General features: G+C 38.0%; 1 protein-coding gene across 12 annotated transcripts in view; it reads left to right on the top strand.

Moving 5' to 3' along the window:
- The window catches only part of PLEKHH2 (pleckstrin homology, MyTH4 and FERM domain containing H2), a 124,200-nt gene that overhangs the window by 52,860 nt on the left and 54,272 nt on the right, over positions 1–17,068 (top strand). For all 12 annotated transcript variants that reach the window (XR_012422426.1, XR_012422427.1, XR_012422428.1 and 9 more), the window contains 9 exons: positions 614–799; positions 3,061–4,022; positions 7,413–7,488; positions 9,734–9,828; positions 10,809–10,953; positions 13,384–13,520; positions 13,614–13,724; positions 13,883–13,969; positions 15,595–15,753. Coding sequence is in view for 9 of the 12 variants with exons in the window: in XM_074011877.1 (XP_073867978.1) it covers positions 614–799; positions 3,061–4,022; positions 7,413–7,488; positions 9,734–9,828; positions 10,809–10,953; positions 13,384–13,520; positions 13,614–13,724; positions 13,883–13,969; positions 15,595–15,753 (1,958 nt within the window). In the remaining 3 variants the exon portion in view is untranslated. The remainder of the gene's footprint in view (positions 1–613; positions 800–3,060; positions 4,023–7,412; positions 7,489–9,733; positions 9,829–10,808; positions 10,954–13,383; positions 13,521–13,613; positions 13,725–13,882; positions 13,970–15,594; positions 15,754–17,068) is intronic.

Raw genomic sequence — 17,068 nt, 5'->3', positions numbered from 1 at the left:
TCTAAATTCTTTACCCATCTCCTCTTTTATTTTTTTCTCCAAAGAAGTGATTAAAGCTCTTTATATTGTGGTTACCATAGACCAAACCTCCCCATCTGCTTTTTTCTCATGACTGAAAACTAAGATAAGCAGAAGTCATTACAGTTATCATGGGTTGGTTTGCCCCAAGGATGATCCAAGGTTCCTTTGGTTGTTTCAGCAACCAGGTCCTCAGTTTCTTTTTCTTCACAGTGGCATACTGTGCACATTTTACCAACGCTGAACTGGTATTTGTCAATACTTGACTCTGCAGGAAGCTAGAGCTCTCTAGTTATTTATAATCTGTTTGTGTTTTGTTGTTGCTTAGAACTAACTACTCTTAAAGGGATTAGATATTTTTCTTTCTTCAGTTAAAAATATTTTGAACATTCAAAATATATAAAACAGAATTTAAACATTGGGATGTGATACTTGTCATTGAAGGTTCCATGTTATTGTACATCAGTAAAGATGACCTTTAGGCTTTTTTTCTGGCAGAAAGAGTGATTTGTTCAAGTTTTTATATGCCTTGGTTCTATGTGTAACAAACTTTCATAAAAAATTCAAATCTTAATTTTGATTAATGACGTTGTAGAAGTTCAAGGAAAGAAGTCGTCCACTGTCTCTACACTAAAGCTTTCGGAAGGCCAGCGCCTGAGCAGTTTGACCTTTGGGTGCTTTTTATCTCGAGCAAGGAGTCCTCCTCAAGTAGTAAAATCTGAGGAAATGAGCAAGATATCATCGAAAGAACCTGAGTTCACTGAAGGAAAAGACATGGAAGGTATTTATGGACTACAGGAATTGATTGTGGCATTTTTTAAAAAGGAAAAATCATTTGCTAAGATTAATCCAAATACAGCTTAATTTTCCTTATTTTTTTCTGACAATTTGATATTTTATCAGAATGTTTCTAAAGAGAAATACAGCATTTAACTTTGTGTATCTAATTACTTTGTGTTTTCTGAGAGCCTTTGCCAGTGACGCGTAGGAGAAACTGATTTTTCCTTCTTAATATTTATTTCCTGCTGTAGGTGGAAGGGGGTATTTAAAATTAAAAAGTTTACAGTCCCGCTTACAAGATGCTGTACTTGTTTTAGCAGAGTTTCAGATTAGAACTGTGAATTTCCTATTCATTATTTATTTAAAATATAAAACATTACCTAATATTACACATGAAATTAAACATTGGCGTAGCAAACTTATAAAGAAAAAACCCTAGAGGATAAATTAATAACTGCTTTGGTTTTCCTTTAATCCTTCAAAGAAGAAAATGTTTTCCTAGATATTTAAACCCTGGTCCTGTATACAGATTTCTACTCTTCTTCTTTTCGTCTTGAAGCACTTCTATCAAAAAAAAAAGAAAAAAATCTCTCTAAATTTTGCTTCGTTGCAGCTGTTGGCTTTGCCACCTCTAGCACAATCTCTTTTGTTGACTTTCCCCAGATATTTTAGAGAGACCTGAGTTTTCATCCTCTCTACTTTCAACTCCAAGTTCCTTCCCCCAGAAGAGAAAAAGTATAATGGTAAAAGTTGTGTCTATGCTTGGTTATGAAATTCTGAAAATGATATATTTTCCAATCAGAAGGCTTCTTTGCTCCTTGCTTTCATGCCATTACTTACTTTGCTCTTCTCTTCTGTCTCTCTTTTTTTTTTTTAGACAGGATCTCACTGTGTCTCCCAGGCTGGAGTGTAGTGGCATGATCACAGCTCACTGCAGCCTTGACCTCCCGGACTCAAGCGATCCTCCCACCTCAGCATCCCTAGTAGCCGGGACTACAGACACATGCCACCATGCCCAGTTAATTTTTGTATTTTTTGTAGAGATGGGGTTTCACCATATTACCCAGGCTGGCCTTGAACTCCTGGGCTCAAGCAGTCTGCCAGTCCTGGCCTCCCAAAGTGCTGGATTTACAGGTGTGAGCCACTGCACCCGGCCTACTTGCACCTTTTTTCCTCCTTTGGAGAAGCCGTTTTCATTTCCTTCCCTTTTTCTAACAGTCAAGTACAGCTGAGGTTGCCTGTACTGATGCTCTTGCTCATTTGCAGATTTAACAAACTGCCTAATAACAGATTTTAGAGTTTATTTGTTCAGCCTCTAGTTCCTTAATTATGAAGGTCCTGTCTATGTTTTCATGTTTTCAGTTTCTTTTCTACACTTCAGTCTAAAAGTTTAATTCCTTGTTTATGAAGTCAATGGTTCATTCTGTTAATTATGTTATACATAAAAATAAGCCGTATCTAAAGATATTTTTAAAAAGTGTTATTCTTATTATAAAAACACATTTTGTAGTTACGATTAAACCAAAAGTAGAGCAAGGAAGGCTTTTCTGTGTTTAATTTCCTTCACGATTTTACATATCTCAGTGTACCAAAGTTTGGTGCAAGGTTTGTTTCTTAAACTATAGCTTTGTATTTATTATGCTTAAATTTACTTTATTATAATTTAAATATTTAGTTGAAAGGAGGTGTCATTTTCTTTGCTTCTAAAATAGAATTCATGCTGTTCATTTTTTTGGTGATTGCTTTCTTTGATAGTCAAAGTTGCCCTGTTTCACATTTTGCTTCTTGTATTATCTCTCTTTAGACTCTTTCAGTTTTTTTTTCCCCCAACATGTTTTTTTTGTAAAAACCAATTTGGAAACTATTATATTGACATGTTAGGGCTCTGAGTTTTATATAAAGCTTATAGTTTTCAAAAACTTATGTTTAAAAAAGATGTAAGACTAACACAGGATAATGTAAATGATTTATATGAAATTTTTGGTTTATTCCTTTAATAAAAAAGTAGAGGCAGGGTCTTGCTCTGTCACCCAGGCTGGAGTGCAGTGGCTGATCATAGTTCACTGCAGCCTTCAGCTCCTGGGCTCAAGCAATCATCCTGCCTCAGCCTCAGTGGTGTAGTACCTGTGCTACAGGTACTACACCACTGCACCCAGCTAATTTCTACAGTGTCAATTTCTACAGTGTATCTACATAAAGCTAAATGTACAGAAATATTATATTCTTAAAGGCAGCATGCTGATATGATGTATCCCTTTCTAGAAATGGAAATTCCAGAAAAGTCTGTTGATAACCAAGTTCTAGAAAACAACAGAGGCCAGAGAACATTGCATCCAACCCCTTGTGGCTCGGAACAGAATCGGAAAACAAGAACAAGCTTTGCCACAGAGGGTGGTGTCTCCCAGAATTCTGGGGCTCCAGTGAGTGACTGGAGTTCTGATGAGGAAGACGGGAACAAAGGAAGATCCAAGTCCAGATGTACATCCACCCTCTCTAGTCACACATCTGAGGAAGGGGTCCAGTGTAGCAGGATGGGGAGTGAAATGTATCTGACAGCATCTGATGACAGCAGCTCTATATTTGAGGAAGAGAATTTTGGCATAAAGAGACCAGAACACAAGAAGCTATATTCTTGGCAGCAGGAGGCACAGTGGAAAGCTCTAAATAGTCCTCTCAGAAAGGGAAATTCTGAATCGAGTAAAAAGGAGCAAGATAGTTCCTCGGATGAACTGAATAAAAAATTTCAATCTCAGAGACTTGATTATTCATCTTCATCGAGTGAGGCCAACACCCCAAGCCCTATTTTGACCCCAGCTTTAATGCCAAAGCATCCTAACTCACTCTCTGGAAAAGGAACACAATTAGTGCCTTCATCACACCTGCCACCCCCAAAGTTAAGGATTCCTAATGTTTTCAGTATAAGTGTAGCACTCGCCAAAAGGCACTTAAGCCAGCCACAGTTAAGCTCCGACAGGATGTGTGGTACAAATAGAAATGCTATAAGCATGATACGACCACTGAGACCTCAGGAAACTGATCTTGATCTAGTTGATGGTGACAGTGCAGAAGTTTTAGAGAATATGGACACGAGTTGTGATGATGGATTATTTTCCTATGACTCCTTGGACTCTCCAAATTCAGATGACCAGGAAAACTGTGACTCAGCAAAGAAGGCGGCGTGCAGCAAACCTCCAACTCCTCCCCTGCACCGTTTTCCTTCTTGGGTAATTATATCGCTGCACGTAGCACATACACAGTAGTTTTTTTCTCAACACTCATTTTTCTTTCTTTCTTTCTTTTTTTTTTTTTTTTTGAGAAGGAATCTCGCTCTGTTGCCCAAGCTGGAGTGCAGTGGCGCAATCTCAGCTCACTGCAACCTCCACCTCCCGGGTTCAAGTGATTCTCCTGCCTCAGCCTCCTGAGTAGCTGAGACTACAGGCATGCGCTACCACGCCTGGCTAGTTTTTGTATTTTTAGTAAAGACAGGGTTTCGCCATGTTGGTCAGGCTGATCTTGACCTCCTGACCTCAAGTGTTTCTCCTGCCTCGGCCTCCCAAAGTGTCCATACTCATTTTCAAGTTTTACTTTGTCTTTTCTTGTTTCCTTTCAAATCCAGCTTTGTTCTGACATTTTCCAGTTTTTAGACTACAATTTCTTCTCTTCCCTCACTGAGTTCTGAATCAATTAAGAAATAAGATAATGACAAGACAGATGGGAGATCAAGATATTACCTTATTTACTGATAAAACTAATTTTAGAGAATTAGTGGGCAAATGAGCTTTCTAATACTGAACCAAAGATTCACCCATTCCCAGAAGCCCTGGACCACCACAGGATTCTGCCAGTGAAGCCGTGTCCCTCTAAAACTTACCACCTTGAAAAACAGAACAGATGGTTGTTTTCTGCAGGCAGCTATTTCTCAAGAGAAAGGGGAGAGGAAGCTGCCAGGCTCTGCATGCCCAGTTTCTCCTTCTCAGCTTACCAATCACATTAAGCCACTCTTCCTCTTGGGGAGGGGAAAGTGAATAGGTAGAGAGGGATCAGCAGTGTTCAATTACTGGAGGTTCCTCCATGTGGAAGAAAACGTTGGGGGTAGGAAAGAAGGGTTCCCCCTAACTGTGATATTTTGGGTGAATTCTGAACCAGGATACTCTTGTTAGTCATCAGTTTTTGAACTTAGTCATTTATCTGATTGGCTTTAAGATAAATTTAATTTCCTTTTTGAGCTTATATAGCCATTGGTTTCCAAAGCATCTTTCTACAGACCTAGTATAGATTAAATCTTCTTCCACTGAAACATTGACTATTAGTAGGATAACATTGCTAGACTAAAAAAAAAAAAAAAAAAAAAATCCTATATTTGAAATAAAATGAAATGATCTGTTTAATTTTAATTTTAATTTTTATTTATTTATTTATTTATTTTTGAGGTGGAGTTTCACTCTTGTCTCACAGGCTGGAGTGCAATGGCACCATCTCAGCTCACTGCAACCTCTGCCTCCCGGGTTCAGGCAATTCTCCTGCCTTAGCCTCCCAAGTAGCTGGAACTACAGGTGTTTGCCACCACACCTGGCTGATTTTTTTGTATTTTTAGTAGAGATGGGGTTTCACCATGTTGGCCAGGCTGGTCTTGAACTCCTGACTCCAGGTGATCCACCCACCTTAGCCTCCCAAATAATGGGATTACAGGCGTGAGCCACTGCACCTGGCCTGAAATCATCTGTTTTATAGATTTTTTTCTTCACATATTGGCATAGTTTAACCTTTGACCTAACCTTTGACCTCCAGAGAAACATCTGGGTTGCAAGACTTTTTTGGTTTTTGGTGTCATGTTCTTTTATTATTATATTTTTTAATTTTGTGACTGATGCAGTTTTAAGCAAATTAGGGCAGACATGTTTTTCTAATATAAATTCAGACCTTAAGATATATGTGTTCTTATTTGCTTTCAAGAGGACATTTTATTTCAATATCCACATGAAACCTTCTGTAGTTTATTACTAAATTTTGGATAGCACAGGAAAGGGGAAGTTAATGTCATGTGAATCTCTGGAATTCCAATTATGTTATACTTTAGGCAGTGAGAAATTGAAATCTTGCCTATCTTATGATGTTGAGATTTTCAGAGATTTAGATTAGGCTTTTAAGTTCGTTTTATTTGGCAACCCATTCTACTACTTTTTTTTTTTTTTTTTTTCCCACTTTGTCTTCTCTTACTCTCCTGAAACTATTCAGTCCTGAAAAAGTAGTATTGCTTTTCAAAAGCCTTCCAGCAGACTGGCCAAGTCTAAGATTTTATTTCTGTGTTTGTTAGGTATTTTCAGGTTTCAAGGAAAAGAGATGTATTCTAGTTACCTCAATAAATATGTTTGTTTTAAGAATTTCTAAGAGTTTATTTTAAGGCATAGCCTATCCTTATTGAACTAGAATACCATGCAAATTACAACAGTCACTCTAGAGGGACAACTTGTGATGAGTCAGCAGTACCTCTGCCAGAAACAAGTGACATCCATTGCCCCTGTTCCCAGTGAGTCAGCTTGTCCTCCCAGGCCTCCAGTCCCCTCTCTTGAATTCCACTACTAACTACTTTCCCCCACTCTCCTAGGGCTTCAGACTGCCTCCCGTCTCCTGCTTACTGCCTTATTGTTATATGTCTTTCTGTTGCTGTCTGTGTGTGTGTGTATCTCACGCTCAAAGAAACTACATCTGATTCATTCAGCCAGACATTTTTCAATCTAAAATGTCCCTGATAGTCAGCGATTTCATGCCAGTTACCTCTTAGGCCAATGGCTGTGCTGAAGAGGATGGCCTTAGTTGCCCACTATTTCCTGGACGGTCAACTGTGTCCGAGTTAGACCCATTACAAAATTCAGGACATGTTGCTATATGCATTAGGAACCGCCTGTGGTCCCTTTTCTCAAGGGGGCAGGGCTAATAACCTGTCCAGTACCTGTTTCAGAGATTTCTCAGAAGAGAAGAGAAAACAAAATTCTACTTTTGGAACAAGATAATATAAATTCCATTGCAATTCTCATATTCATTTCTTGTTTGACTTTAGGTATCGCTTCTACTTGAGTGAAATGTACATTGATATAGGAAGGTGATAGCATTTAATGCTACTCTGTGTATGACTTCTGACTTCACGCTTTTCCTTTCTTTGTTTAACCATGTTCCAGAACAGTAGAATATTAAAAGTGGTGTTTATGTGTAATCAATTATTGGGAGTGGTTTCTAGCTTAATGTTATAGCCATTCATGGTTTTTCTCCCCACCGCCAACCATATTCTAGAATGCTAAGGATATTAAAGGTGGTGTTTATGTGTAGTCAGTGATTGTGAAGAAGCTTTCTCTTACTTTTTCTCACATCTTCAAAAGAATTTATAAAACAAAAATGTGGGAAAAAGATAAATAATGGAATAATTAACAGATGGAGAAAAATCTCTGCAGTACTATTCACAATGGCATATTTTAGTTGGCACCGATGATGGTTTTATAATAATGCTGTACTCTAGTGAATCTTAAATGAAGAACAAATGAAAAACATGTGTATTGAACATAATCATTTTTTTTTTTTTGGCTTTAAATACCCTGTTCAAACTCTCTCTTTTACACTAGGAAAGCAGAATTTATGCTGTAGCCAAATCAGGTATTCGAATGTCTGAGGCCTTCAATATGGAGAATGTTAATAAAAGTAAGTGCTTTCACATGCTGCCACCTGGATGAACCTTGAGGACTTTGTGCTAAGGGATAGTATAATACAAATACATGGTACAGTCACAAAAAGAGAAATACTGTATGATTCCACCTAAAGGAGGTATTTAAAGGGTCAAATTCATAGAAACAGAAAGTAGAATGGTGGTTACCAGGGGCAGGGTGTGCGTGGAGAAGCGAATTTATTGTTTACTGGGTATAGTGTTTCAGATTTGCAAAATGAAAAAGTTCTATAGGTCTGTTTTACAACAGTGTGAATACACTTAACATTACTGAACTGTACACTTCAAAATGATTAAGATGGGCCAGGCATGGTGGCTCATGCCTGTAATCCCAGCACTTTGGGAGGCTGAGGCAGGCAGATCATGAGATCAGGAGGTCAAGACCATCTTGGCTAACACAGTGAAACCCCATCTCTACTAAAAATACTAAAAAATTAGCCAGGCATGGTGGCGGGCGCCTATAGTCCCAGCTACACGGGAGACTGAGGCAGGAGAATGGCGTGAACCCGGGAGGTGGAGCTTGCAGTGAGCAGAGATAGTGCCACTGCACTCCAGCCTGGGCGACAAAGCAAGACTGTGTCTCAAAAAAAAAAAAAAAAAAAGATTAAGATGGTATATTTTATGTTCACAATAAGAAAAGTTTAGAAAAGTGATTTGTATTGCTATTTCATTTGCTAAGAACTTCCTAAATGTCTAAATTCACTGGAGTAAAGAGTTGTATAAACTTTCAAAAAATGATTTCTAGGGTTGCTGATTTGTCTTTTAAAATTGAAATTCGTCTTAGTGTAGGGACTCAAATACACTCAACTTTGATGTGTATTTTTTTACCTGAGAGAGACTAAATCAGAGAAACTGTGGCATTTCAGCTGTTTAAAATGGTAAAAATATAGCCTTCTATGTCCTTTTTTGCCAGGATTTAAAACACATTTCCCCTTTCTTTATTTCTTCCAAAAAATTATTATTGAAACAATGCATGCTCATTATAAAAAATGAAACCAATCAACAAGAACTGTCTGGAATAAAAAGAAATTTCCCTGTGGTTATTTTTACTACCTCCTCCCTATTCCACCACTAATTCATATGTTAGAGGTAACTATTGATATTCAGTTCCTGTTCAGCTATCTGCAGTTCTTTCCATTCAGGAAATTTTTTTTTTTTTTTTTTTTGAGGCAGCGTTTTACTCTGTCACCCAGGTGGGAGTGGAGTGGTGTGATCATAGCTCACTACAGCCTTGACTCCTGGGCTCAAGAGATCCTCCCGCCTCAGCCTCCTGGTTAGTTAGGACGACAGGTGCACGCCACCACGCCTTGATACTTTTTAAGATTTTTTGTGGAGATGGGGGTCTCACTGTGTTGCCCGGACTGGTCTCAAACTCCTGGCCTTAAGCAATCCTCCTGCCTCAGCCTCTCATGGTGCTAGGATTACAGGTGTGAGCCCCTACACTCAGCTAGGAAATTATATTCCAATATTTCAGCATCAGATTTACCTGACAAAGGCTTAAGAACAGTGGTTTTGGTTTTTGTTTTTCTTCAAGACCAAGTCTCGCTCTGTCGCCCAGGCTGGAGTGCAGTGGCATGATCTCGGCTCACTGCAACCTCCCCTTCCTGGGTTTAAGCAATTCTTGTGCCTCAGCCTCCCAAGTAACTGAAATTACAGGTGTATGCCACCATGTTCGGCTAATTTTTATTTTTAGTAGAAACAGGGTTTTGCCATGTTGCCCAGGTTGGCCTCAAACTCCTGGGCTCAAGCGATCCACCGCCTTGGCCTCCCAAAGTCCTGGGATTACAGGTGTGAGCCACCATGCTGCACCAGAACAGTGGTTTTGATACCATGCTGGTAATAGGGTTATGAATAGTCAGAGAATATCTTCCTATGTACTGCTCACTGAATTGGTTGGTAAGCAGTTGCCAATACTTAGTTCTGCCCAGCCTGAGCAAAGCATGCATGGAGATTCCAAGGAAATAAAAGCTATGGTTCTTGCTCTCAAAGAGCTTACAGTCTAGTTGGGGAACTAGCACACATGAGGAAATAATGAACCATGTAAAAAAGTGTATAAATAAACCTGTAAATGCCATTATCTATAAAGTAGACTATACAGTTAGTAATCATGTATTAATCCAATTTCTCTTTAAATGGAAATTATACTAATTTGTATTCATAAGAAAAAGACCAATGTGCTAATTAGATTTTTTTTAAATGTTGTTTCCTGTTTTTCTGTTTCAGATTCTGTTGCAGCCCTTTCCTATACCACATCAGGGCTTTATACATCTCTGATATACAAGAACATGACCACCCCAGTGTATACAACTTTGAAGGGGGTAACTCATTATTGTTATTGTTAAAACATGTGCTTCTCTTCATGCTGGATCAAGGAAATTGTTAATTCAAACTCCAGGTTCCATTCTTAACATTTTACACAGGCTCTCCCTTTATAGAGAGTTTTACAAGTTCACATTAACATATCATAAAAAAGAAGCAATGGAAAAGTCTGGAGAAGACACTTATCAGAATATTAGAGGTCTGAGCCAATTTTTACTGTGTCCCGTGTAATTGATTCCTCCACCTTCCCATGGCCATGAATTGTTTAAAGGAGACATATTATTAATAATGTAAATGAAAACTCCTAATTTAGGCAGATCTTTGTATCAATGCCAGGGTACCCCTTGCTTGCTTGAAGTATTAATTAAAAGAAGGATTGTCAGGTATTGACAACCTTATATTTTCAGAAATCTTTTATAATTGCTAATTAGAATTCAGGGTTTAACAACATGAGTTTGATAACAGCAAAATACATTCCCGAATTCCTTTTAAAAATCATATGCTAGCCGGGCACGGTGGCTCACACCTGTAATTCCAGCACTTTGGGAAGCCGAGGCGGGCGCATCACGAGGTTAGGAGTTCGAGACCAGCCTGGCCAACATGGCAAAACCCCATCTCTACTAAAAATATAAAAATTAGCCGGGCGTCGTGACAGGCACCTGTAATCCCAGCTACTCAGGAGGCTGAGGCAAGAGAATCGCTTGAACCTGGGAGGCGGAGGTTGCAGTGAACCAAGGTCGTGCCATTGCGCTCCAGCCTGGGCAACAAGAGCAAGACTCCATCTAAAAAAAAAAATCATATCCTGTGACTTCTTCCTGTAAAACTTTCTGTTATCTAAAAAGAGTGATAACCTTAGAGATTGATACAGGGAGGTTGTTCCGCTTTTCTTTAGGAGGCGACCCTAATAACTAGCAGCCTTTTCTTGGATGAGTGGTAACATTAGGGATGAATACAGGGAGGTTGTTCCGCTTTTCTTTAGAAGGCGACCCAAATAAGTAGCAGCCCTTTCCTGGATGACTCATCTGGGTCAGAGGAAGAAGACAGCTCCAGATCCAGCTCCCGGACGTCAGAGTCAGACTCACGCAGTAGGAGTGGGCCAGGCAGCCCCAGAGCCATGAAACGAGGTGAGGGAAAATCACGGGCATATGAGGCAACTCCAGATCGTTCTGAATATTAATTGGGAATTTTATCTCCATAACAGGATATTTTTTAAATTAAAGAACTTGCTTCAGACCCTAGTGAAAAGAACTTTAGCCTATGACTGATATGTTTACAGTCCTAATTCTCTTCTTAATTCTCTGTGATTTCAAATAAATTATATAGTCTTTTTTTTTTTTTTTAGCCTTTTATTGTCTGTGAGAGGGAGATCACTTTATTGTTGGAATAAAGTGAGATAATTGGCCAAAATGAGGTTTCTCTCTTGGCATTTTGGATAATTTGTGAAATAGACGTATTTCAGCTAAATTTGTTACATTGCTAACTGGCAGAAAATATACCTTAAAATTTGTCAATTAATCTGATGTTAAAGTGAAGAACAACCAAAGCTTTACTTGGGATATGTCTATGATTTTTAGTGGATTCTGTGTGTGGGTAGCGGTTACAGAGAGATCTACCTCCACTAAATGACATCTGTATTTTATGAAAAGCCCTTAATGCAGCATGGTGTGTCTGTTGGTTTTCAAACTGTGTTCCGTGGAACCTCTGGGTACTTCCAGTCCCCTCGACTTCAACTGGAGCTGCTCAGCCTTCCTAGGATTCACATTTTGAGCTTCCACTGGTCTTCTTGCTCTCAACTTGCCCCTCTGTGGCCAGAATCAGGTTATGTCACACTTTTGCTGGAAACACTGCAGTGGCTCCTCACAATGGATATAAGGATTCGGTCATGTACTTGACCCCATCTCCTTTCTTCTGTGTACTCAGCTCCAGCCTCACTGGCCCTCTTGCTATTCTGGGACATGACAGGCATGCTTGCATTTCAGGACCTTGGCACTGCTGTTTCCTCCAGCTGGTGTTCTTCCCCTAGATGTCTGTATAGCTGACTCCCTCACCTCCGTCAGCAAACGCTGCCTTCTCAGTGAGGTCCACCCTGACCACATCACTCAAATTGCAGCCCTTTGTCTTTCTTCTGTTGCCAGATCTTTTTATTCCCTTTAGTCTGCTGTTGTTATTGTTCCATAGCACCTACTGCCTGTTTGTCAGTGGTCTCCTTCCACTAGAATCTGTTCCATGAGAGCCAATATTTTTGTTGTTTGCTCTATCCCTAGCATCTAGGACAGTGCCTGGCACACTGGCCCTGGTCCTGGGAGCCTGAGATTTGTGTTCCAACATTGCCCCTGCCTAACTCTTTGACTTTGGACAAATCCTTTAATCTCTGGGCTTTAGTCTCCTTAGGGCATTAGCCATGACAATCTGTGAGGTCCCTATAGGTCTAAATTTTTGTTTATTCTATGAAAAATAAAGATAGAGCAACTGTTACTTGTCTGAGTCAAATAAAAAGTAGTGTCACAAGAGTGACATTGTTCTAATATGCCCCTTAAATGTTAATATATATTTTGAAAAATTGCTGGATACTTTTATAAATAATTACCTAAGTCCTCGATTTTATTTAATATATTCTAAATGTCCAATTGTAGTGACCTACGAAATGTGGCTTGCAACTCCCAAGTCGTTTTCTGTAAAGGCAAATGAATTATTGTATAAATGATCCATTGAATTTTATGTTATAGCCGCTGGCAAGTGAAAGAAATTGTTTATATCTTTCAATCTTATTGCTTCTCTTTTATGAAAGATTTTAAAAATCTGTAAACTGCTTAGTAGTTTATGAAACTTGAATGAAAAAATACTACTGAATTGTGTTTTTTTTAAATGTGAAGTTACTTTAAAAGTGATTACAGAAGTTAAGAAATTTAAAATGTGATTGTGAAAATCTTGATAAATTAAGATTCAACATTTGTTTGCCTATATATCAATGTATAAATACACATATTTTTAATTTTTAATAAAAGATACATGAGTAGACTCTTGCATATATTTTATATATGTAAAATAGCTGTGATTGTAATCATACCAAAATATGATTCCTGTTCCTTTCACTTCCTTAGAGATTTATGTGACAGTCCCTACCCCTTAGTTCTGTTTTCTGCTTTAAAAGTTATTCATGTTGGGAGGCCAAGGCAGGCAAATCATGAGGTCAAGAGATCAAGACCATCCTGGCCAATATGGTGAAACCCCATCTCTACTAAAAATACAAAAATTGGCGCGCACCTGTACCCCCAGCTACTTGGGAGGCTGAGGCGGGAGAATCACTTGAACCCAGGAGGCGGAGGTTGCAGTGAGCCGAGATTGCACCAGTGCACTCCAGCCTGGCAATAGAGTGAGACTCTGTCTCAAAAAAAGAAAAAAAAAAGTTATTTATGGCCAAGGGAATGAGAATAAATCTAGTCTAGGGAGGCTTATGGTTTAGGAATAATTGCATTCTGTAGGAACACTCAGAGCCGGTGTTTGGCCCTCCCCAGTATTAAATACTGACTTGATTTCTTTCTTTGTTCTCTTAGGTGTGTCTCTGTCCTCTGTGGCTTCTGAAAGTGATTATGCTATTCCTCCTGATGCTTACTCCACAGACACGGAGTACTCACAGCCAGAGCAGAAGCTCCCAAAAACTTGCTCATCTTCCAGTGATAATGGGAAAAATGTAAATATTGAATATGATTTTTAAAAAGTAATGAGTCAGTTTGAGCCTCCAAAAGGAAACTGAAAATGCTTTTTTCTATCTTTTAAAAATTAGGAACCACTGGAAAAATCTGGTTATTTATTAAAAATGAGTGGTAAAGTCAAGTCTTGGAAGCGGAGGTGGTTTGTTCTTAAAGGTGGTGAATTACTTTACTACAAATCTCCGGTAAGTGAAAAATGTTTTCTGTTTAGAACGTAATTCCTCAAACTATAAATCAGACGCCTGGTTGATTTCCTTCCCATAATGCAAGTAATGATACAAAGCATTTCTTATTTTTACTGTTAAAGTTAATCACTTTCCATTTGTTTTTCTCTTTCATACAGAGTGATGTAATTAGAAAACCCCAGGGCCATATTGAACTTAGTGCATCCTGTAGTATTTTAAGAGGAGATAACAAACAAACAGTTCAGGTACTTAACTTTTTTTTTTTTTTTTTTTGTATCATGCCAAACTCGATTCTCAATTATCCAACCTAATGGAAAGGAGATTGGATAATTCAATGTTTCTTTATTCACTTTGATGCCTGGAAAGTATGTGAAACTCCAAGGATTTTTGTTAAAACTATAATGTAAGTTAGGTTTGTATTGGGTGACTCCCACCACACTTTACCTTTCTTCCTTTATACTCTTCTTTCTTCATATTTAATCTCCTAGGTATTTTCAGCTATCAAACTGTGAAGCTATTTTAAGGAAGGGTTATCTGGTAAATGAATTCTCAATAAGATGTTAGTTATATAATGTACTACGAAATTCAAGAATGTTTGTATTTTAATATAGAATCTGAAAATGATAGTTCTTATATGAACTTCAGATGCCATAACACCTAAGTGGGAAATATATTGGTGAGCAGAGGGACTGTACTGCCAAGCAAGTCACACTGTAGGGGTAGCTGCTGCCCATTTTACTCACACGTAAGGCCAGTCTTGCCAGAAATCTGTTAAATTTAAAACACAGGCTGTTGAGATATTCTAGTATGTGTAATTTAAATTCAGACACTTTATTTCTGAAATGTCTTCAATAACCATTATTTTCTTATATTGCTTGTTTGGAGGGTGGAAGACAACTTTGCCAGAAAGGTACATTATCAATGTTTCCAATGAATTGTACCTGAAAACCCCTCAAAAATTTAGAAAGGAGAATCAAGGAAAGATTTGGCTTTGGTCATGGCAGTTAGGAATCATTTGTAAGCTTCTGAAATATTTGGAAAATTTGCAATGTGGCTAATTTGAGACTGGAAAATTCTGAGTTCATAATATCTAATCACATGTTAGTTCCAAGAATTTCTCTTCTTATATGCAAGATCTTATTTTACTTATAGTTGATTTCTTCATTTGTATTAAGAAAGCTCTTGTTTAGTTGCTAAAAAATGTGTTATTTTATTACAGTCTTTAATCATTCTGCTCCTCATTTCAATAAGTAGGAACCTGGCCGGGCATGGTGGCTCACACCTGTAATCTCAGCACTTCAGGAGGCTGAGGTGGGTGGATCACAAGGTCAGGAGATCGAGACCATCCTAGCTAACATGGTGAAACCCCGTCTCTACCAAAAATTCAAAAAAATTATCTGGGTATGGTGGCGGGCACCTGTAGTCCCAGCTACTTGGGAAACTGAGGCAGGAGAATGGTGTGAACCCGGGAGGCGGAGCTTGCAGTGAGCCGAGCTTATGCCACTGCACTCCAGCCTGGGCAACAGAGAGAGACTCCGTCTCAAAAAAAAAAAAAAAAAAAGTAGGAACCTGTAGCACATTTAAGCGAGGAAGGGAAAATGTGACAAATAAACAAGATATAAAATCATAACCCCAAAATTAAGTAAACTGGAGTAACAAAATTATTTCCACAAAAATTTAATTGCTGTAATTCTCCAAAGTGGTTAAAATGTTCTAAATGCTATGGAGTCATTTATTTAGAACCTGGGACTTGAGGTTTAGCATGTTTGCTTCCATGTTAAGTGATGACGTTCGAATAATGAACAAGGAAATGCTAACAATCCTAAATCTTCACAATTTTCTTTCCTATACCTTTCTCGTTGCATTCTAGTTGACCACTGAAAAACACACATACTATCTGACTGCAGATTCTCCCAATATATTGGAAGAGTGGATTAAAGTGTTACAGAATGTCCTTCGAGTACAAGCTGCCAACCCACTTTCCCTGCAGCCTGAGGGCAAACCCACTGTGAAGGGATTGCTCACTAAGGTAGGAACCTCCTGTGTATAGCAATGTCCCGGGCAACTATGGGCATGAGCCCATGATCACTGAAAATGGGATGTCAGAGCATATATATATTGAATATTTATATGATCCTGGGGATAGGAAAGGGTGTTTTTAAGTATGATGCCCAAGGCAAAAGCTATAAAGATGAAAAGAAGACAAATTTGACTATAATATGTAAAAATGTAAAGGCTCTATTAAAAATTCTATGAGCAGAATTTTTAAAAGAAGGATTGAAAAACTTTGAGGAGGTATTTGAAACATGTGAAAACTGGTTAATATCATTAATATTTAACCCTTTTTTCTAACCGGTAAGCAAACAATGAATACCAGTTGGGGGAAAAGGAACAAAGGACTCAATGGGAAAGAAGGAGAGATCATCGAGATTGGAAGGAATACAAATGATCAATAAGCATATGGAAAAACATTTTACTGTCACTCAGAATTTTTTTAAAAGCACAGATTGAAATAATAGGTGTCACTTTTTAAAATCTGGTGAAAAGTAAGACATTTTTACAAATTTTGAAATCTAGTATTGACAGATTAAGAAATTTGCTAGTTTCTGCAATTATAGAGGCAGTAGAAAATAAATCTGCTAGTGAGAGTATTACTCTACAAGGCAGTTTGGCAGTATGTTGGCTGAAGTGTTAACTTAGCCAATAATTTTGAGTGAACAAATCCATATCAAATATTTTAAACACACACACACACACACACACACACATTCATATATATCTCCTTTGATCCAGCAATCTCCGTTTTAAAAATTTATCCTTAGGAAATGGTCTTAATTTGCGAAAGATTTAATTATGAGATGTTCCTCGCAGCATGTTTCTTTTCCTATTTTAAAAAACGAGGTATGATTAATATATCTGAAATGCACAGATCTTAAGTGTAGAGTTTGATGAGTTTTGAAAGCTATTTACTGTTGACTCTATTAAGATGCAGAACATGTCCATTACCCCAGAAAGATTCCTTGCACAGCATGATTCATAATAAACAAAAATTGGGACCAACTTAGACATAGGGTAAGGGATAGCTTAAAAAAAATGTTTGTACAACCATATAATGCTTTACTATGCAGCCTTTTAAATGTTGTAAAAGAATATCTAATGCTATAGAAATACGATGTATTGTTAGGTAATAAGTAGAGTGCAGTGTTACATTATTATCCCTTATTTGTTGTAAGTATTTATAGAAAAATGTCTGAATGGGAAATATACCAAGGTATATTGGTTATCTCTGTAATTTTATTTTATTTTTGCTTAATTCTGTTTTTTTTTTTTACAATAAGTATTGA

The sequence above is a fragment of the Macaca fascicularis genome, chromosome 13 (assembly GCF_037993035.2).
Source record: "Macaca fascicularis isolate 582-1 chromosome 13, T2T-MFA8v1.1".
NCBI lineage: Eukaryota > Metazoa > Chordata > Mammalia > Primates > Cercopithecidae > Macaca > Macaca fascicularis.
The sequence above is the reverse complement of the archived record's forward strand: the minus strand, read 5'-3'. Positions and strand labels throughout refer to the sequence as shown.